The sequence below is a fragment of the Sminthopsis crassicaudata genome, chromosome 4, assembly GCF_048593235.1.
Source record: "Sminthopsis crassicaudata isolate SCR6 chromosome 4, ASM4859323v1, whole genome shotgun sequence".
Classification (NCBI taxonomy): Eukaryota; Metazoa; Chordata; class Mammalia; order Dasyuromorphia; family Dasyuridae; genus Sminthopsis; species Sminthopsis crassicaudata.
The window spans coordinates 48,797,721-48,821,037 of NC_133620.1; the positions used below are offsets into that span (position 1 = coordinate 48,797,721).

At 36.5% G+C, this 23,317-nt stretch overlaps 1 protein-coding gene and 1 non-coding gene across 2 annotated transcripts; one reads left to right on the forward strand and one right to left on the reverse strand.

Annotated features, from left to right (window-relative positions):
- Positions 1-232: 232 nt before the first annotated feature.
- On the forward strand, positions 233-306 carry TRNAN-GUU (transfer RNA asparagine (anticodon GUU)). Its single transcript has one exon. It is a non-coding gene; the product is annotated as a tRNA-Asn (tRNA).
- A 12,096-nt stretch (positions 307-12,402) lies between these two features.
- On the reverse strand, positions 12,403-23,061 carry LOC141541873 (low affinity immunoglobulin gamma Fc region receptor III-B-like). The gene is made up of 5 exons (XM_074266447.1): positions 22,801-23,061; positions 21,701-21,721; positions 21,140-21,397; positions 15,445-15,699; positions 12,403-14,426 (listed from the first exon to the last, which is right to left on the reverse strand). The coding sequence occupies exons 1-5, from the start codon at positions 22,835-22,837 to the stop codon at positions 14,257-14,259; spliced, it is 741 nt and encodes a 246-aa protein (XP_074122548.1). The 5' UTR covers positions 22,838-23,061; the 3' UTR covers positions 12,403-14,256.
- Positions 23,062-23,317: the final 256 nt, after the last annotated feature.

The window sequence follows — 23,317 nt, forward strand, 5'->3', positions numbered from 1 at the left end:
TGAATGAGTTTTCTGGGGCAAAGAAAAAGGGCCCTTCCATAATCTGAGTTCCTAAATGCACATGAGCAGAAAACAACGCTTCAAACGAGCAGACACCAGGGGGCGCCAGAGGCGCCAGTAGAATCCTTCTATTAGCACATTAAGCAGAAGAAACGCCACCTTTAAGGACAGAATCCTGCACCAGCGGCTCTCCGCAGTGAGCTGAAGGAGCAGGAAAAAAGGGCTTACAGTCGTCTCTGTGGCGCAATCGGTTAGCGCGTTCGGCTGTTAACCGAAAGGTTGGTGGTTCGAGCCCACCCAGGGACGTAAAGTTTTTTCTTCCCTTTTTTTAAAAACTCAGATTCAGAGCTGGAGAATCACCCACCTCTAATCTCTCTTTACCTTTACTAATGCATTTTCCAATCTTGCCCTATATCTTTCTGCTTGCTGTCCCTACTTGCTGCAATTGCTTTACTCTTTTCTTCTTCCACCTCGGGTGCAAATTCAGTACAGTGGTAGAGTCAGCCTTGGAATCCAAGATGGACCTCTTCCTTCTCTCCCGGAGACCACCGCATCCTCCCTGCCTCCGAAGCACCTGAGTGGAACTCTAGCTTTTCCTCTTGGGAAAACCCCCAAACGCAGAGATCTGTTCTATTCCTGCATCTGCTTTTTCAAATATTTTATTTTTCGCCCGCTGAAAGCATCCCTTGACTAAACATGCAAAACGAGGCAAGTTTTGGACTTAACCCAATATGGAGTTCGGTGATGTTTGACTATGTATAACGTATATTTGTTCCACGAGTTCTGTTTCTGTTTTCCTGTGGGAGGTGGGCAGAATGGGAGGAAGAGAAAATAAATCCTTGTTAACTTAAAAACTTTTTTTTTTTTAATTGTTAAAAACTTTTTATTTTCAAAACGCAGGCCTAGATAATTTTCTTTTCACTTCATTTCATAAAATCCATCCTCTTCAGATTGAAGTAATTTTTCCTTCCTTGCATCTGTCAGCGCATCTCCTATTCATTTGATAGTTTCATATTCCAATAAAGAATATCACCCTTGCAATATAGTGCAACAAAGAAGTCGCCCTTGCAAAATCTTGTGTTCTAAATTTTTCCCTCTTCCCCCTTGCCCCACTTGTTAAGGGACAGGTCAATTCTCCGAGAGTCTCCACAGCTGTGGATCATAACATCTGAAGGAGTTGCAGGGCAGCCTCTGCTGACATACGTGTTGGGGAGTGGGAATGAGATAAATTGGAGGCAGAGGGAAGAGGAGAGAGGTCAGACAATGCAATGGCCTATCAGTCAGAGAACAACTGCCTCTCAGTCTCCTTGTACCATCCTCTCACAAGAGAAGATCCATTCTGCAGGTTTGGGTTGTGTTATGGGCCAAAACTCTGAACTTAAAACAAGGATGCTTACAAGGTACTAATTAAGTAGAACTGTTGAGACAATGGTTATCTAGTTTAGCATGGTTCAGTATGATTGACTTAATCTACAAGAAATAATGGTTTCCTAGTGATATAATGATTGGTATACTCAGTATAGAGCATATAAGCAGGGACTGAGAGTCACAGAGGACAAATGCACCAGGAGCTCTTGGAGCCAATGAAACAGAGATTCCTTTCGACTTCAGTCAGGCTCCTGGTGGCTGGCCTGGCCTCCTGCACTTCCCCCACTGAGACCAAGGCGGGTCTGAAAGGTTCTCCAGAAAGCTGCCCAGCCCCAGGAAGGAGATAATAAAGAATCTGGACTTTAACACTTGGCTGTTCTTGTGGTGATTACTGAATTGAAAAGAAGGCTGTCCCAGAGACCCCAAGAAAACCAAACTAAGAGAACATTACAGGATTGGATTTCTAGCAGCCACTGTCAGGTGGCTCCCATGTATTCTAACACCCCCTTCCCCTAGATTTTCGAGGACTATAAAATTGAAAAGGTTTTGTACAAACAAATTGAATGTCATAAAAATTAGAAATGAAATGGGTAAATAGGAAAAAATTTTGCAATAAATTTCTCTGAAAAAGTTCTATTCAAGATAACATGAGGAATTGGTTCAAATTTATAAGACTAAAAGTCATTCCCTAGTGAGCAAAGGATGCAAACAGGCAATTTTAAAAATAGCTTTTTATTTTCAAAATATATGCAAAGATACTTTTCAACATTCATCCTTGAAAAACCGTGTGTTCCACCTGTCAGATTGGCTAGAATGACAGGGAAAGATAATACAGAATATTGGAGGGGATGTGGGAAAACTGGGACATTGATGTGTTTTTGATGGAGTTGTGAATACATCCAGCCATTCTGGAGAACAGTATGGAATTATGCTTAAAAAGTTATCTAATTGTGCATACCCTTTGATCCAGCAGTGTTACTACTGGGCTTATATGCCAAAGAGATTTTAAAGAAGGAAAAGGGACCTGTATGTGCCAAAATGTTTGTAGTAGCCCTTTTTGTAGTGGCCAGAAACTGGAAACTGAATGGACGCCCATCAATTGGAGAATGGCTGAATAAATTGTGGTATATGAATATTGTGAAATATTATTGTTCTGTAAGAAATGACCAGCAGGATAATTTCAGAAAGGCCTGGAGAGACTTACATGAAACTGATGCTGAGTGAAATGAGCAGGACCAGGAGATCATTATATACATCAACAACAATACTATATGATGATCAATTCTGATGGATGTGGCCCTCTTCAACAATGAGATGAACCAAATCAGCTCCAATAGAGCAGTAATGAATTGAACCTGCTACACCCAGCAAAAGAACTCAGGGAGATGACTATAAACAACTACATAGAATCCCCAATCACTCTATTTTTGTCCACCTGCATTTTTGATTTCCTTCACAGGCTAATTGTACACTATTTCAAAGTCTGATTCTTTTTGTACAGCAACATAACTGTATGGATATGTATACATATATTGTATTTAATTTATACTTTAACATATTTAACATGTATTGGTCAACCTGCCATCTGGGGTGTAAAGGGCTAGAACTGAGCAGATGCAAGGTGACCTAGCACATAGGACTAACTACCAATTGGACAATCCTCTATTAACTTATGCTTGGAGAATGACCCTCCCCAACTATTCTGTGCTGGATCGGTGGGTGTGGACAAAGAAGGAAAAGAGAGAGATGAGAGGGTGGAGTAGGACTGGAGGATCATTCTTTTGGCAGTGGAGAGAGAGGAAGGAGGTGTGTAGATTGTTAGATCTAATCCCCTGACAGGACCCCAAAAGACCAAGAATAAAGACTTTTGCTTATCCTGTCTCCGGCTGATTCTAAGATATCCAGGATCACAACACTGGGGGAAGGGGTGGGGAGAATGAAGGGAAAAGTTGGAACAAAAGGTTTTGTAATTGTCAATGCTGAAAATGTGCCCATGCATATATCTTATTAAAAAAAGCTATAATAATAATAATAAAAGAAAAACCGTATGTTCCAAATTTTTTCTTCCTCCTTTGTCTGTACCCTTCCCCTAGGCAGCAAGTAATCCAATAGATGTTAAACATGTGCAATTCTTCTATATACATATTTCCATAATTATTGTTCTACACAAGAAAAATCAGATCAAAAATGAAAAAAAATGAGAAAGAAAACAAAATGTAAGTAAACAACAACAAAAATAGTGAAAATATTATGTCAGTCCCCCGGGTTCTCTTTCTGGATGCAGATGGCTCTCTCCATCACAAGACTATAGGAACTGGCCTGAATCATCTCATTGTTGAAAAGACCCAAGTCCATCAGAATTTATCATTATATCATCTTGATGTTGCTGTGTACAATGATCTAATGGATCTACTCACTTCACTTAATATCAGTTCAAGTAAGTGTCTCCAGACCTTTCTGAAATCATCTTGCTGATTGTTTCTTATATAACATTAATATTCATAACATTCATATGCTATAACTTATTCAATCATTCCCCAACTTGTGGGTATCCACTCAGTTTCCAGTTTCTTGCCACTATAAAAAGAGCTGCCACAAACATTTTTTGCACATCTAGGTCCTTTTCCCTCCTTTATGATCTCTTTGAAATATAGGCCAGTAGAGATAGCTCTTCAGGTATAGTTTAAAATTTTTTTTTTTTGAATGTGAATTATTTTTTTTTTTTTTTATTCATTTTTCCAAATTATCCCCTCCCTCCCTCCACTCCCTCCCCCCCGATTGGCAGGTAATCCCATACATTTTACATGTGTTACAATATAACCTAGATACAATATATGTGTGCAAATACCATTTTCTTGTTGCACATTAATTATTAGCTTCCGAAGGTATAAGTAACCTGGGTAGATAGACAGTAGTGCTAACAATTTACATTCGCTTCCCAGTGTTCCTTCTCTGGGTATAGTTATTTCTGTCCATCATTGATCAACTGGAAGTGAGTTGGATCTTCTTTATGTTGAAGATTTCCACTTCCATCAGAATACATCCTCATACAGTATTGTTGTTGAAGTGTATAGTGATCTTCTGGTTCCGCCCACTTCACTCAGCAACAGTTGATCTAAGTCTCTCCAAGCCTCTCTGTATTCCTCCTGCTGGTCATTTCTTACAGAGCAATAATATTCCATAACCTTCATATACCACAATTTACCCAACCATTCTCCAATTGATGGACATCCATTCAACTTCCAGTTTCTAGCTACAACAAAAAGAGCTGCCACAAACATTTTGGCATATACAGGTCCCTTTCCACTCTTTAGTATTTCTTTGGAATATAATCCCAATAACAGCAATGCTAGGTCAAAGGGTATGTATGCACAGTTTGACAACCTTTTGGGCATAGTTCCAAATTGCTCTCCAGAATGGCTGGATTCTTTCACAACTCCACCAACAATGTATCAGTGTCCCAGTTTTCCCACATCCCTTCCAACATTCATCATTATTTGTTCCTGTCATTTTAGCCAATCTGACAGGTGTGTAGTGGTATCTCAGAATTGTCTTAATTTGCATTTCTCTGATCAGTAGTGATTTGGAACACTATTTCATATGAGTGGAAATAGTTTTAATTTCATCATCTGAGGATTGTCTGTTCATATCCCTTGACCATTTATCAATTGGAGAATGGTTTGGTTTCCTATAAATCAGGGTCAGTTCTCTATATATTTTGGAAATGAGACCTTTGTCAGAACCTTTCCTTTTAAAAATATTTTCCCAATTTGTTACTTCCCTTCTAATCTTGTTTGCATTAGTATTGTTTGTACAGAAACTTTTTAGTTTGATGTAATCAAAATCTTCTATTTTGTGATCAATAATGATCTCTAATTCTCCTCTGGTCATAAATTCTTTCCTCCTCCACTAAAATATTTTTTTAATTAAAAAAAATAAAAACTTCCCTTATTGTAGACTGAAAATTGAAACTAGCCATATTGCTGAGGGGGCACTAATGAAAAGTGTCAAATAGTAATTTTTTTAAAGCACAAGGCAACAAATACTTATTAAGTGCTTATTAGGATTATCATAAGTCCTCAAAAGCAAATAAAACCAAAAGAAAGATAACCCCTGCCCTCAAGAAAGTTAGGGTTTTTTTTTTTTTTGTTTTGTTTTTTTTTGAGGGGAGGTCACTTTCAGTTTTACTGATGTATTTATATTACATTCTTGGGAGGGAAGTAAAATAATTAAGTAAAGCATGGGATACTTCAAATCTCTACTTTTAATTTTTTAAATTTATTTAATATTTTCCCCAGTTGCATTGAAAATATTTTTAAATTTGTTTTTTAAAATTTTTGAGTTGTAGTTTCTCTCCCTTATTGACACCAATTAATGTCAAGTTATGTAAAAGATTTCCAAAAAAAGTCATGTTGTGAAAGAAAACATAGATCTCCCTCCCTAATGAAAATCAAAAACCCTCAAGAAAAATAAAGTTGGGGTGGTGAAGAGTGTATGCTTTAATCTATATTCAGAAACAATCAATTCCTTCTTTGGGTATGGGTAGGATTTTTCATATGTTCTTCAGAGTAGTAGTGACTCGTACTGCTGAAAGCAGCAAAGTCATCAAATCTCTATTTAAAAAAAAAAAAGAACTAAATTGACTTTTCTCATCCTTTTACCTTGCCTTCCTATTTGAGAAAAAAGAAAAAAAAAACGTTTTGCATATTTAAGGAAGATGGGCAGTTGCAAAACTCTGCAAAGAGTTGTATCTTTTGTAGGGGTGATTTCTGTCATAGGATGTTGGTTTATTGGTTGTGAAACCAGAAACATTTCTTTTTGAAAAACTATGATTAATTCAATGTTGGGACCCACCAGTGCTTGATGATCTCTAAGTTACTGACCCTTTGTATTTGAACCAGGGCTGCTGAAAGGGCCAGAAAAGAACATTTGTGTAAGAAAACCTGATAGATCAGTTGTGTGCAATGGCTGTCCAATGTCATAATATAAGTGGAAGTCACATTTTCACAATATTGTACATGAGAAGCGAGGTCTTCTAGATTCATAGCAAAGTGGTTTCTTATTTTTATCTTGTTACACAATTCTGACATCCTGAAAACTAGATCCTTGTTTCTTTCCTTGTGACCAAGCTCCTATTTTGTACCCCAGTTCTAGTAAGTATATGGGATCCTTAGTTTATCTTTCTTATGCCAAGTTGTTGAGAGCTACATCTGAAGCTGATATATATTACATATAAATTTAAAAAATTTATCCTAAAGGCAAATAGTCATGTTAACCTGAAATAAACACCATTGTAGCAAAAACTAGGGTATTCAATAGAGGTAAGGGTTGCAACCTGGGGCCACCAGCCAGAACCAAAATATAAAACACCCAAGAGGACCAGGAAGGGCAGGGTTCAGCTAGGGGGAGTGCCAAGGGAAATACAGCATTGAGAAGTTGTCAAGTAAGTAGTTTTGCATAATAACCAAAGTCCTTCTTTGACTATGTGGGGAATGGTCAGGGAGTGGTAAGATCTGGTCAGAATGGAGGCTTCCCCCCCTTTTTTTTTTTAAAGCTGATTTTAAGAGTTCTCCTTTCAACTTGTTTCGATTGCCCTCAGCCAATTCTGAGATCTGAGATAGAGCAAGGTCAGTTCAGAGTCAGCTGCATTGAACAGTCACTGAAGAGGGATTTAAGTGGATGATCAGATTTATATTTTAAAATTATCAATCTAGTTGATGTGTGAGAATAAATAGGAGAGAAGAGAGAAGCAGTTAGGAGGAACTGTCCAAAAAACCCATTAGGGGAATCCTAAAATAAAAAGTCCTACTAAAGCTGGTGAAGAGGATCCAAACTATGGTCATAGAAATGTAATTAAAAGGAAAGAGAAAAATGGAGTTAGTGTCAGTTATGTATAGCAACTAATTTAATATGAGGAGAGACAGAAAGAAGTCAAGAATGACTCCTCCATTGTAGACTTGGATAGTTAGAAGGATAGTGGAAATAGAAATGCCTAGAGAAGTAATTGAAGAGGAGAAATATAACAATCTCCATTTTTGGACATGTTGAGCTTGAGGTGCCTGTGGGACACTAGAATGTTGAGAAGGATACTGGATTTCAGTATGGGTCGAGTATCTGGTAGGATGTGAATGTGAAAATTTGCAGAGATAGAGAAGAGATATCTATGCATAAGAGAGATTTGAAAACAAGTTTTTGGATTTGATGAATCAATTTATCCATGATATATTAAAGGTAGGATGTCACATGTTCCCAAATCCATGTGTGAGTGTTCTGGGGCTATCTAGAGATTTAACTAATTTGATCAGACAGTTAAATCAACAATACATTAGAAAGGCTCCAAAAGACCATTTGTCTATAGATATGTGAGAACTAAGATAGAAATGTTATCACTGAAGAAAGCAAGAGTAAAAAGCAAGTTGCCCTTGAGCTCAGTTGTGGGTTATATATCTTCAGAATCCTTATCTACATGCTCCCCTCTGAAAGCGGTACCTGAAATAGAGGCCTCCCTTTTGTTAGTCAATTTGGCATCTTAGTGAACCTATGCTGGTGCCTTGTGATCATCATATTCTTTTCTAAGTTCTCAAAAATGATGTGCTTAGTAATCCATTCTAGAGTAGTTTTTTTTTTTTAAATTGGAATAGATATCAGAGTTATTAAGCCACTTTCCCTCTTTTGAAAATCTGAATAGCATTTATTCATTTTCAACTTTCTAGCACTTATATCTATAGCAAAGGTGTGGGACTATGACATTTGCATGAGAACACTCCTGGCCAGAGTTACTCTTCTCCTGGGATATAACTGTCTCTTCACCTATTACCTCTCTGATAGGGATTTTCATTTCAAACTAAGTCTAGGAAAAAGAGAAAAAGGAACGTCAGCCAATTTGTCACTCCCTTTCTAATGTACTGTTGACTCAACTGTCTGATCCAGTCAGCAAAATGTCTAAGTAGTCCCAGAGCACTGATACATGGGTTTGGGAATACATGACCCTCTCCGCAGCTCCACCCCACTCAAAATATCAGGGCTACACTGATAATGTCAAATCAGTTCTGAGCCCCAGAAAAAGAACTGTTCTAGCAAAATATCAGAACTAAATCTCTCTCTGTTTCTCCTCTCAGGTGCTCCCTTAATGCCTTAAGCTGCATTGGAGCAAGAATACACACACGTGTGTATAGATATGTATATGTATGTATATATGTCTTTATATTCAAAGATTCATAATGTAATGCTCAGCTGCATTTATAGTAATAGCCATACTGAGAGAAAATGTCAACAGAAATGTAAACAAACTTTTAAGAAATCCATAAATTTTAGGACATAGGCATATGTCTTTTGGGAGAGAAGGGGAAAAAGGGAGATGAAAAATGTTGAAATTCTCACATTGGGTGTTCAGTGTTGCAGAACTGCATAGACGTACTTCATGAATCATTTACTGGCAGAGCCCCAGTTTTAGAGTCAAATACTGTTCAATTCCTAGTCCTACTTATAATGTACTCAGAGTTGCTTCTATGTACTTCCCTTTCTCCAGATTCCTTGATTCTAACAGTAACTACTACCCTTCTCCCACTGTCTCATGTTGGTGTTTTCTTGGTCAATTTTTGCCAGCCATTCCCTCTTATAATGGAAGAGATTAGCTTGATAGTCAAAGTTTGATCTGGTAAGCCCCAGAGTCAGGACAAACTATCTAAGGAGATCATGGAAGACAAAACATTGGGAAAACCTCTGCCTCAAATCAACAGGCATGAATCTCTACTACACTTATTGGTAGAAATAATGTCATCAAGGCAGTAATACTGGAGATCATTGACAGGGATTCCTTTGTTGTACCTGCCAGCTCTTATTATGATAACCTGGTGTTCGAAGGTCTTCATTTGGATAGATGTTTTCACTCACTTAAATGGGACAATTATCTCCTTACAATTTCAAAAAATAAGAACAGAAGTTTTCAACCTTTCTGTGTCATGGGCTCCTTTGACAGTATGTTGAATCTATAGATCCCTTTTCCAAATATTTTTTAAATTAACAATTTAAGAAAATGCTAAATTTCAGTGAAAAGTTAGTGAAAATAAAGATGTCATTTTTTTCCCCATACAAATTCATCGAAAAACCATTTGAAACTAGAAGTCTATTATTTATTCTAGATTGTTACCTGTGTGATGTGGAAGCTGTTCCTCTTTTCTATGCTTCAATTTCCACAGCTGTAAAGTGACTTTTTAAAGATATAAATCTATGGTTCTATTACAAGCAAAGTCTTTCTTCTATTTTGTATTTAAGTTTTAAAATTAAAAAAAAAATAAAAGGGCATAGGTGGCTTAAATTAAAAAAAAAAAATCTTTCTTCTAGAGAACTAAATAGTGAATTGGCTTTTTCTAAGCCCAAGAAAAATTTGAAAGGTAAAATTGGGACTGGAGTCAGGAAGATCTGAATTCAAATGTAGCCTTGGGCACCTACTAGTTGTGATACTCTTAACAAATCATTAACCTCTGTTTTACTTCAGTTTCCTCATCTGTAAAATGGGGATAATAATAGCACTACATGTTTATAGTAAGGACCAAATGAGATAATTGTAAAGGATTTAGCAAAATCTTGGCACATAATGTTAGCGATTATTTCATTGTATTCTAATTCACTTGACACTTCTTAAGCTATATAGACCCAACTCTTTACTTCTCTAGTCAATCTATTCCTAACTGAAAATGACAGAAAATGACTTCCCAGTATGTTCTTCCTCTCCAGATGAGTTGGGCTGAGGTTTCTATTTTGGACCTTTGATAGAAAAAATTAAACTGAAGCAAGCTCCAAGGTTTGTCTATTTCTGGGCCTGAATATTTGCTTCTTTCAGTCTCTCTCTATGTCTCTAACCTTTGTCTCACTCTTCATTCCTCTTTTTTTCTTTGTTTTACTGGTTTTTTTTTCCTTTCCCTCATTTATTTCCTGTTTCAATTTTTATCTTCTCATCATTGGACTTTGATGGATTAGTTCAATGCATGAGGGGAGCCCTTGATAAACAGTCACTCTGAGATCATAAATTTAGAAAGAAAAGGGATTTTAGAATTCATCTAAATATTGTGTAAATATTAAGAAAAGGAGAAGTGAGAGATTATGTGGCTTGTTGTATGATTTATTGCTGAGACTAAAGAAACTTCATAGAAGAATGAGATGGGCCAACGAATGCTGAAAGGAATAGGCATGTGTGTGTGTGTGTGTGTGTGTGTGTGTGTGTGTGTGTGTGTGTTATAAGACCTTGTGGTCTTCAGATCACCATGATAATATCCCTTTAAGGAAGGTTATAACATATAGAATTCATGGCTGGAAGGCCATTGTCATAAGAGTGGGCTTGATGATCTTGGGGCCATGGAGAAAGTTTCCCCATAAGAGAAGCTGTAAACTTATACAACATATTACAGACAATTATATTATTCTAAAGTTAGTATAGTTGCGTGACCCAAAATATTTTATTTGCCACTAGTTCATTTTTTTATCTTGATATGCAACACTGCCTCCCACTTCCCTCTCCTCTGTAATATTTGCCCTGGTCCCTAATATATAAATGGGCCAGTTCCAAATGGGCAACATCCAAAATTAGGAAAGAACTCCACTCTCAATAGGGTACCCTTCTCTCCAGCAGGAATCTCCCTTTCTACTGGAGCATGCCCTTTCTGTTGAATGGACTCATGTCCATTGTTCCCTGATGCAATGCCATTTTTCTGTGACTTATACCCAGCAGGGTTGTAAATCAGGTTCCCCTTTCTCTCCCCTTTGCATTGGATTGAATCCCATTGTTTTACATATTATTCTCAGCACCCAAACTCTTTAAATGATTGTTTTCCTTAATATCTCTGCCTGGCCCACAGGCTCATTCTTAGAAATAAACAAGTCCAGAGAGTACCAAACAATGCTGGAGGACTGTGAAAGCAGGGGTTAACAGGGGAACCCTGTGTCATCCCAAGTGGGACTTGCTTGCTTCAGAGGACTGTCATAAAATGGAAGGCCATGTGACTTTAATTTGTGAGGTAGTATCCTAAGACTTCCTTTCCTCTTTTTTCCCCCAGAACCTCTTTCTTGTTTAGGCTACATATTATCATATTTGGACAATCCTTTATTCCGAAATCCTTGGTTTCACTAAAATGAGGAAACCTTATCGATATTTATCATTTCTGAAACACAGTCTTACACTGAAGTTTATGTATCTATGTTTTGTCTTCTTGTAAATTTTTTAGATTGTTTTATATATATATATATGTGTATATATATATACATATATATATATACATATATATATTTACTATTTATTTATATTAGATTATTTTAGATTGTGAATGAAAATGTCCTGTGTAAGAGAGAGATTTTCAGAGGAAGGTCAGATTTTTGTCTCTTGATTTCCTTTCTCTAAACAGGAAGGGAAGGGAATATACATTTAATAAGTAACTACCATTTACCAGGCACTATGCTAAACACTTTACCAATATTATTTCCTTTGATCCTCACAACAACTCTAGGTTGTAGGTGCCTCTTGATCCCCATTTTAGAGTTAAAGAAACTGAGGTAGAGACTAAATGTCCAGGGACATGTAGCTATTACCTTTCTGAGGTTCAATGTAAATTGCCCTGCATTCTGGGCAATAGAGCACCACCAAGTTGCCTCTGAGAACTCCTTTGACTTGGAATAGTTTAACTAGTTAAAACATTGTCTCTAACCAACTTGTATACAAAGTGTAGTGTGTTGGATTCTTTTTCCACACTACAAGGAAGCATTCAAGAGATGGTACAAGAAGACAAGAGAATTAAGGCATCGCCTTCCACACTAAGGTAGTATCTGATAATGCTAAATGAGATAAATTATACATCGCATTGTTCCCGTTCAATTTACTTCCAAGGCCAAAATCACTGCCAGATGAGATCTTCCAGTGGGCTGGGCTTCTGAAGATGTCTCTCAAAGAAGTTTCTTGCTTCCTGTCATGGATACTTTCCTGGCATATACCTGTATATATACATATGTGTCCATGGGTCAATAAATACAAATATGCAAAGGACATACATTTGGTTGTTTATTTCATTCTGTATAAGTTCATATATTGAAATGCTTTCTTCATGCTTCTTTGAATTAATCATATTCATTATTTTTTGGTAGCAAAGAAAAATTCATTTAATTACCAGTTAGTTTAACGTTCTCTTATTATGGAAATATACTTTGTTTTCAGGTTTTTGCTGTCATGAAAAGTCTTGATAGGAATATTTTGATATAGATAGGACCTTTCTGTTTTAATTTATTTGAAACTTTTGTCTTCACATTTCCTGTTCAGTTCTAAGGTTGAATTTGTACTCATAAATTCATTACTTCCTATCTTTTCCTTTCAACTATTTAGTCTCTTCCAAACATCTTTACTCTTCCCTGTTACTGACAACTCCTCTTTTGCTTTCAAGCACATGTGGCTTTTACCCATCTTAAAGCAAACCCCAAAACTTTATGTTCACTTGCTTGAATCTCTAGTTTCTCATTTAAAGGTCACTATGTGGTTCAGTGTATAGAGCAGTGGGTTTGGAGTGAAGAGTAACTGAGTTCAAATGTGACCTCATATCTCAAAGTTGAGCTTAAAAAAAATCAATGGCCCTTTATTTCATTTTCATTTGTAAAATGAGTATAATTATAATTCCTACCTCTCCAGGATTATGAGAATCAAAATAGATATTTCTAAAACACTTAGCCTAGTGCTTGATATATAGTAGGCACTTAATGCTTATTCTCTTCTTTTATTTCCTATTTACTAGAGAACTTTTCAAAGGAGTGGGGTAAAGCTGACTGTACTTCCTCATCACCTATATTTCTTAACATCCTAATATATGGTTTTGATCCCCACCACCTTATAGAAATTGTGACATTGATCTGTAGGTTTAAGGACAGTGTCTCTTTTTAAATCTCCAATAGTGATTATCATCATGCTTTGCCCATAGGGATTGTGAATAAATATTTATTGAATAAATGGATTGAAAAGGGATGATGGAAATTTCCTTTAAAACAACATTTGAAGTCCTGCCAGGAACATGACAGTCTTGAGTAGGACCAGAAAATACAACTACTCTGGATATCAGCTTGGCCACATGCTTTTTCCCCTTTTAACTTATTTTCTAGCTATTTGATTTGGTTTAAAATTATTATTGTATTTTGTCTCAACACTGTAATCATTGTCCTCTCTTGTGACAAAGAAAAACAACCAAATAAAAATATGTTATAAGGAACCTTGTCTGGCATGTATACAATATTCTGTCCTTGTAATCTCTAGGGGAGGAGATACACATGCTTTTTCTGATGAATGAGGCAACTTCTTCTCTTGCAGGATCCCCTTCACCCAGCACAGTCTTAGACCTTTCCTGTTATTCTGCCTTTCTCTTATTCATTTTTTTATTATCTTTCATCTCTCTTCAAACTCCTAGTATTAATATCTTCTAACACTGATATCTATGGCTTTCTTCAAATCATCCATGTAATAGTCAGATGTGGGCCAAAATGTTAAATTATTAGTATACTAGAAGTTTTGTTATTAAAAGACTAAAATTATTTCATACATTTGCATTGTCCTGTATCTAGGGAAGGGTTAGCAATTGTATAGCCCATAGCTCCTAGGAGCTCAACAATGAGAAGGGCGCTAGCTGGGGCAGCTGACTTTGCTCATAGACATCTCCATCCTCTGAAGACCAAGAAAAACTAGAGGGCAAGGATAAGGAAGAGCCCTAATCCCAAACTTGATAGGAATCTCCCTCTGCTGCTCTCAGGAATGGATGAAGGAGGTGGGGGACCAGGAGATGAGGAAGCTGACAGAGATGAATGGGTTGCTGCCATGCCAAGAGCTCAGTCATTCCACAGGCTGATGAGCCAGCCATTTTCAAGTTCCTAACTCCATTTGGTTACAAGGTGCCTCATGTTCTTCTTTGGGCTATTGACCTTTGTCTTAAGTATGAAGTATAAAGCAGTGTCCATTGCAAACAGAATTCCCATCACAAGGTAGAAAAGGATGTAGTACCAGATTTTAGAAGATGTGGAAGTGGATGGATGTGGAGTACCTAATAAAAGGTAAGAAGAACTATTAGAATGGCAGTGAATCAATAAATCAAATTAACAAATATCTATCAAGTACTTACTTCTTAAAGGAGAAAGAAAGAAAAAGAAGTAATCTGATCTTGGTTATGGGGTTTGGGATGGATATTGTGAGATTCTTGGGTCTTTTAGGTGATCTAATGCTAAGAATCTTAGCCAAAAGATAAGAGAGAGAGACAGAGAGACAGAGACAGAGACAGACAGAAAGATAGAGACATCCATATACATACAGAAAGATAGAGACAGAGACATACACACAGAGAAAACAGAAAGAATGAGATGTTACACTTACACCATTCTCATGCTGCACTTGAATTTTATAATATTTGACATTTTATTATTGATTATATTATTATTATTATTACTATAATTTCTGAATCAAGTTCCTTAATCTTCTAAACTCAAAGTGTTATTTTCTTCTTTACCCTCTATAATGGAAAGAGCTCCTGCCTAGGCCTACCAACTAATTGATCTTCTTAGGGATTCAGAAATTTAGAATTTCATCAGAAGGGCCAGATACCTGGTCATTTACCCCAGGGAATGAGAGGGTAGATTTTAAGAATTCATAATAAAATTGTTGTATTAATCCTAATGATTAAATCAATCCTGGCTGAATCAGGGAGCATTGAACTCAAGATTCTAAAAGACAGAGTGGTTTGCATGGGAAGGAGAAGTTATTCCATTCATTGGAAGAATCTGGGGTTGGTTAGTGAGGGAAAAGATATAGCTTCTGTTCTTTTGTAATCACTTATGAATGAATGATACGCTGCCTCCAAGAAATCCTTTGTAAAACTTAGATGCAAATAAAACAGTAAGCCAAGACCGCTAGAGACTTCTAGCCTTTGTGCTGGAAGCCACAAAGGCAATTCATAATGATCTGAAATACCTTAAAACTACTATTAACTTTCTCCATATACATCCTCCAAAGTCTCCTTCCTTCACAGCCCAACACCCTTCACTTTTCATTGGTTTAGTGTGTCTCACCTTGGACAGTAATATTCACCACTTTTGATGTGTGTTTCCTATTTCCTATGTTCGCTGAACAGAAGTAATTTCCATTGTCATTATAGTTCACTTGATTGATGGTAAAGTTGGAATCATGTAAAGAATATTTCCTTCCTTTGTCATTTTGAAAGAACGTGATTTTAGAGATGACTTTGTTTTTCCAGCTGTGACATCTCAGCACCATGGGCTCCCCTTCCATATAAACCAATTTCAAAGTTTGGAGTAGCAGCCAGTCTGAAAAAATAGAGAAAGATCAAGATTCCAAGACATCTTAACTCAGAGTCTCAAGTCACTCTAGACTGGGATGGGGAAAGAAAAGCTCATTTCCCTATAAGTTCTTAGGACAAAGAAGGTGATCAAGTGTTGAGGTAATCTCAATCAAAAGCACTGAATGGGAACTGTAAAAGGCTAAAAACAACCTCATTGCCCCTGGAGACCTCCCAATTTCATAGGGTCATATTACAGATACTCATATAAAAAAGGTCATAAGATGCCAAAATTTATATGAACAGATTTGTCTTTTTTTTTTTTTTGAAGAGATTTCATTATATAAATTTTGGCATCTTATGACCTTATGATCTTTTATATATATATAAATACATGCATGATGGAGATCTTCAAAGTGCAGAATGAGACACTTATTTTTAAATATGACAAATGTGTGGATTTGTTTTGCTTGACCACATATATTTGTTACAAGGGTTCTGGTTTTTTTCATGTGGGAATTGGGGAGAAAAGAGAGCTATCCGGTAGTGTTGAAAAAAAGAAAAGAAAAAAGAAAAATGGTCTTTGAACCATTTTTTAATATGCAGATGAGAACAGAATAAAGTTCAGAAAGAAATAAATAGGATAGCTTTTAAAGTAAACTGAATTTCTTACATACTTAAAAAAACCAAGCTGTACATAACAGAGACATGTGCTTTCACATTTGATCTTTTTTTGTTCTATTTTGTAAATGAAATGTTTATTTTGGGGATATTCATTAAGTTCAGAATTTAAAAAATAAAAGACAGAAATGCATTTGTGCAAACCAAACAAAATTCATCACATTTTGAGGAACAAAAACTAGAATCTTTGATGTCAAATTAAACTTTAATTTAACAAGCACTAGTTAAGTACTTACTGTGGCAAGGTATTGGGGGTAAAAATGTACAAATGACATAATTCCTGTCCTCAAGGAGCTTACATAATGGAGAAAAACAAACTGTCAAGTATAGGGAATAGTAAGAAGGCCACTTTAGCTAGAATACAGAGTCCTTGAGGAGGAGTCACATTAGATCAGTCTAGAAAGATTAGTTGGAGTCAGATAATGGACTTTAAATGCCAAGCAGAGAAGTTTCTATTTTATTCTTTTTTAAATAGGCTAACAGGGAAATACTAAAGCTTCTTCAGCTGTGGACTGACATGGTCAAACCTATGCTTTTAGGAATATCTATTTGGGCTCCATGTGGAAGATGCGATGGAGAAAGGATGGGTATTGGAGGCATGGATACCAAGTAGGAGACTATTGTAACAGGAGAGGAGTTGTGAGCCCTTGAACTAGGACTATACAGCCATGTGAATGGAAAAAAGACAAATGTGGAATTAGAATCAGAAAGATTGGAGAACTAATTAGCTATAGGAGGTGAGAGAGAACAGTGAAGAGTCAAAGATGTCTTCTGCACTGCAAATTCAAGTAGGACCCTTGACAAAAGCAGGGAAATTAGGAGGGAGAGTGAGTTTAGGGGGCAAAATGAATGAATTCAGTAGAGTTTGAAAGGTTTGTGACCCAATCTAGCTATCAAGAGAGAAGGTACAATGTGCAGATTTGGGAAATCTCTTCCTAGAATGAAGCTGATGAGATCATGGAGATAGAGAGTGCTCAAAGGAAGGAGGGTACTGAACAAAGATCTTAGATGCACCCAAACTTCAAGGGCTTAACATGGAGACTGAGAAAGATCAGTTGACAAGGAGGAAGACAATCAAGAGTGTTACCAAAAAAAAAAAAAAAAAAAAAAAAAAAAAAAGCAGCGAGAAGAAAATAGCCAGAATAGTGTGCAGTACTACAGAGAGATCAAGAAGGATGAGGACTCTAGAATATACTATAAGATATTTAATATGTATGGGAATGCCTGCCATCTAGGGGAGGGGGTGGAGGGAAGGAGGGGAAAAATTCAGAACAGAAGGGAGTACAAGGGATAATGTTGTAAAAAAAAAATTATTACCTATGCATATGTACTGTCAAAAAATGTTATAATTATAAAATTAATTAAAAAAAAAAAAGGATGAGGACTTAGAAAAGTCATTAGATTTAGACACAAAGAGAGAATAGGTCTAAAAGGAACATCAGAAACCACCTAATCCAATCCTCCTAGTTTGCAAGTGAGAAAATGGAACACCAGAAAGGGTTAATTCACTTGCCAAGGCAATAGAAATGGCAACTTACTTCAAATGATGAGCTCAGCTTTTCTGACTCTGAAACCGAGATTAGTCACATGGTGCTACGTTAACTTATTGAAGGATACCATGTTAGATCATTGGCAACTTTGGAGAGAGCAGTTTCAGTCAAATGATGGGGCAGAAGTGAAACTGCAAATGTGACCTGGGAAAGTGTGGAAAAATGTAAACAGATTTGTCTTTTTTTTTTTTTTTTTAAGGAAGAGATTTCATTAGTTTCTTTTGTTTTAAATGTTGTCTAATTTTCTGCCTGGATTCCTTTTATCACATCTGCAAAGCATTCCTTATAACAAAGAATTTTCATTTAAAAAAAATGAGAGAAAAAATTCAGTAAAAGCAACCAACACATCAAAAATATCTCACATTATATGCAATGTTCCAAAGTTATGGATCTCCCTATTTTGCAAAGAAGTGAAGGGAGATTATGAAATTTTCTAGGACTTTGGCTGTGAGAGAGAAGAGATACTTTGTGAAGGATGGTAGTCAAGGGAATTTTTTAAAGGTTGGGGAGACTTCAACAGAGAGGTAGCTCATGGATAAGAAAATCTTTAAAAATTAGGGAGAGATAAAAAAGGAAAGGTCAAAGGGACAAGCTCACATAAAAGATAGGAGGTGATGCGATTAAGTTGTTCTTGGGACCACTTCCAATTTTCTCTCTATTGAATTGCATTGTGCCCTACATAGAGATTTTAAATAAAGACTTGAGAAAGAATAAGTTTATAATTCATTGAAAATGAACATCTTCTAAAGGCCTCATCTCCAAAATATACAGAGAATTGACTCTAATTTATGAGAAATCAAGCCATTCTCCAATTGATAAATGGTCAAAGGATATGAACAGACAATTTTCAGATGATGAAATTGAAACTATTTCCACTCATATGAAAGAGTGTTCCAAATCACTATTGATCAGAGAAATGCAAATTAAGACAACTCTGAGATACCACTACACACCTGTCAGATTGGCTAAGATGACAGGAACAAATAATGATGAATGTTGGAGGGGATGTGGGAAAACTGGGACACTGATGCATTGTTGGTGGAGTTGTGAAAGAATCCAACCATTCTGGAGAGCAATCTGGAATTATGCCCCAAAAGTTATCAAACTGTGCATACCCTTTGACCCAGCCATACTACTACTGGGCTTATACCCCAAGGAACTACTAAAGAAGGGAAAGGGACCCGTATGTGCCAAAATTTTTGTGACAGCCCTTTTTATAGTGGGTAGAAACTGGAAAATGAATGGATGCCCATCAATTGGAGAATGGTTGGGTAAATTATGGTATATGAATATTATGGAATATTACTGTTCTGTAAGAAATGATCAGCAGGATGAATACAGAGAGGCTTGGAGAGACTTACATCAACTGATGCTGAGTGAAACGAGCAGAAGTAGGAGATCATTATACACTTCAACAATGATACTGTATGAGGATGTATTCTGATGGAAATGGATATCTTCAACATAGTGAACATCTAATCCAATTCCAATTGATCAATGATGGACAGAATCAGCTATACCTTGAGAAGGAACACTGGGAAATGAGTGTAAACTGTTTGCATTTTTTGTTTTTCTTCCCAGGTTATTTTTACCTTCCGAATCCAATTCTTCCTTTGCAACAACAACAACAACAAAATTCGGTTCTGCACATATATATTGTATCTAGGATATACTATAACATATTTAATATATATGGGAATGCCTGCCATCTAGGGGAGGGGGAGGAGGGAAGGAGGGGAAAATTTGGAACAGAAGGTAGTACAAGGGATAATGTTGTAAAAAATTACCTATGCATATGTATTGTAGAAAATGTTATAATTGTAAAATTAATAAAAATAAAAGAAAAAAAAGAAAATGAACATCTTCATTGTTGGGGTTGGAAAGCAGAAGAGAGCCAAAACAAAGTGGCAGAGATAAAATGATTAAAGAAGGAGCAGAACCACAATCATGGCATCTCATGGAAATTAAAATTAAGGAAAGTTTCAAGCAAGACAAGGCCTGGTCAACCCTGCCAAATGTTGCAGAGGAAGAAGAGGACTGAGAAAAGATGACTGGATTTAATTAATGAGAGTTACTAGAGAACTTTAAGAAAGCAATATTCAATCAGATCAGAGAGGAGTTGAGGTATGAATGTACTATGTACTATAAGGGAGAAAAAGATGCAGAAGATCACTTTTATATCACTAGATCACATAGATCACTTTTCTCAGAAGTTTGATGGTTGGAGGAAAGTGATAGTATTGTAGCTTACATGAGCAACAGATTGTAGGGAACAATTATTTTAAGGCAAGCAAGACAAGCTTGTTTGTAGGCTGAGGAGAAAGAACTGATTGACATTGAAAATACAAAAGAAATCATGAGTAAGTAATATCTCAAGGGGGAGTGTTTAAGAGCATAGGTAATGGGGTTAATTTTGGAAAGAAGTATTAAATCATTTCTCTGAATCAGGTAAAAAGGTTGGTTTGAATGATGAAAGAGACTGGAGGGAAGCTCAGGTATTTCATATCTGATGGCCTTCATCTGCCTTTTTTTTTTTTTTTTTTTTTTTTTTTTTTTTTTTTTTAAAAAGTCAGCAAGAAAGGGTCATCTATTTGGTCAACTAATAGGCTTTTATTGAATATCTACTATGGCTAGGGACTGGGGATACACAGAGAAAAATGAGAGACTCATTATTAAAGTGCTTACTATTTATAGAAAAGAAAGTTTGCACTATAGACAAGATATACTGCCACTTTTGGATGTGAACAGTTTTATTTGTGGAAAGGAAGGCAGTTCTTAGAAGACCTGAAAAAAACCAGACTAAGAGAAAAGTACTTATTGAAGATAAATATGACCACAGGGTTTTTTTTTTTTTTTTTTTTTTTTTTTTTTTAACCTCTAATACTTAGTTTGCATATAACTAATTTGAGATTAAGGAAGAAACCTGTACAACTTAATTTTTTTGTGACTAGATTGTGGGAATGGAATGCCCATACCTGTATTATATATAAATGAGATGATTATTTAATTTATTATATTACATTATTATATGTAAATAAAATTACATAAACAAAATGATTTTTTTAAAAATGTGAGAATCAGGAAAGTTGATTTGTGTAGTTTCTTTCTTTTCTTTCTTTTTTTTTTTTCCAACTGTTCATCAGTATGTAAATAGGCATAAAGTCTGTGTATAGTGAGAGTAATTCAAGTTGAAGCTCAATAGTGAAGAGGTAGTTAACTTCAGAGTCCCACACTTACCTTGGAAGACTTCTAACCTCACAGGATCACTGAGGGCCAACTGGCCTATCTGACATTGGTACTCCCCACTGTATGTGATATTGTCGGCTGTGATGTTATAGTCTTGGATTTGGACTGGAATAATCGTGTCATTGTGGAACCAAAGGGTGGAGTTGTCTTCAGAGGCACCAGGCCCTTCACACCTCAGAGTGACAAGATCATTCTTGAGCACCCTGGACCATGGTGGGTGCAGGGTCACCACTGACTTTGTGAAATTTGCTGAAGATGGAGAGAAGAGAACAAAAGAGTCTTTGGTCAGCTCTGGAATACAAATGACCCCCCCCCCAACTTATGACCCCATAGTCAGATATGAACAATATGGGAAAAGGGGCTTTGGGCACTATTTTTTTCTGGGTTATTTGACTCCAATGAGAATCTGGCCAGAAAAATAGAAAGTGAAACCCCATTGAGAGCAGGAACTACAGATTCTGTTCCTTATTTGATAGTTAATTTGCAACATTCTATAGTTGCTGGACTCTAAGAATTTTAACAGAATTTTGAGAAACAGAGGAGCAAACTTACCTGTTTTCCTGCCAGGCAGAACTACAAGAGAAAAGAGAGAAGGAGTCAGCAAAGGGCAGGGAAGAAGCACAGTGTGCCTCTAGCATATTTCCTCCATGCTGTTTTAAGAATTCTGTTTTGCAGAGAAATGAAAGTATCCTTTTAGTACCTTGTCTAATTATCCTCAACTCCTGTACCCACCTTGCAGATAATAATAACATGTGTCTGGTACTGTGCTAAGTGCCATATAATATTACAAATTTCTTAGATCCTCACAACAATTCTGTAAGTTATTATTCCCAGAGTTATTATTTCCCATAGTTGGGGATTATTCCCATATTCTCATCATACAGACAAGGAAACTGTGGGATAACAACTATGGGAATAATAATTGTGGGGATATTAACTTACATAATTATTGTGAAGATCTAAGGAGTTTGTAATTATATAGCACTTAACATAGTGCCAGACACATAGTAAGCACCATATCAATTTCCATTGTACCATCTATCTGCCTTGATGATACCTACCTTCTGTGATCCTGGAAGTATAAGAAACAACCATCACCACTATCACTCTACCACCCCCTTCTGAATTTCAATCCAGAAGATTAGAAATCCACAGGAAGAAAACATATAACTTTAGAATTCTATGCAATATTAATTATTTTCTACTCCAAATATTATTTTATAAATAAGAAAACTGAGGATGAGATAGTAGATAGAACTCTTGACTTGGATTCAGGAAGTCATGGATTCAGATCTTGCCAAGAGAAGCTGTGTGACTATAGACATATCATTTAACTTCTCTGAAGTTCATTTTCTCCTTTTTTTTTTTTTTTTTTTAGGGGGGTATAACAAAACCACCAAATTCACAGGACTGTTGTGAGCATTGTATAAAATAATGTATATATAACACTCAGCAAAACTTAGAGGGAGCTATTGTGATTCATGGACATGCAGCCTTCTGTCCCTTCTCTAGCTGTGTCCAGTCAAAGATAATGTCCCCTATCCTCCTGAATCCCTCAAAGAGACCAGTATTCTTATCTGGAAAAGGTCTCTGATAGTTCCAGAGATTAAGGATATCCTATATCTCTCCTATTCAAAGTAAGCTTGACTCACCTAGAAGCAGCAAAAATGTCAGAAGTGATGTTTGCATTCTGCTAGAATGAAGTAGACCAGGCCACGTAAATTGTCCACTACTGTCTGGGGACAGGATGTGAGCTAACTGAGGTTTTTAGAATGAATTAAAAAAGGGGAAGGAAACCAACTTGCCACTAGCTTCTCCACTCCATCATTAGGCTGCCTTTCCCAGAACCAATCTTGTTTTTTATAAAACAAAACCCAGTAGGCTGAAGCATCTAAATCTGACCTTTGGGAAGTAAGACTTCAAAAGGAGAACAGCTATCAGGCACCTGAGTCAGCAAAGTTTGGTCCTCTGCCTGAGGAGGTACTTCAGAGCATACTTGATTTATTCCACATATAAAGAGGGGAGGTGGAATTGGCTAAGGAGACCCAGTCCTCGTGACAATATAAAGAGGGCTGAAGAACATCCAGCCTGGATTTGCATAAGTATTGCTCCTGTCTGTTTACCACACAAAGAAGAGAAGACTGTTGACCTAGAACTGAAGATGCTTGC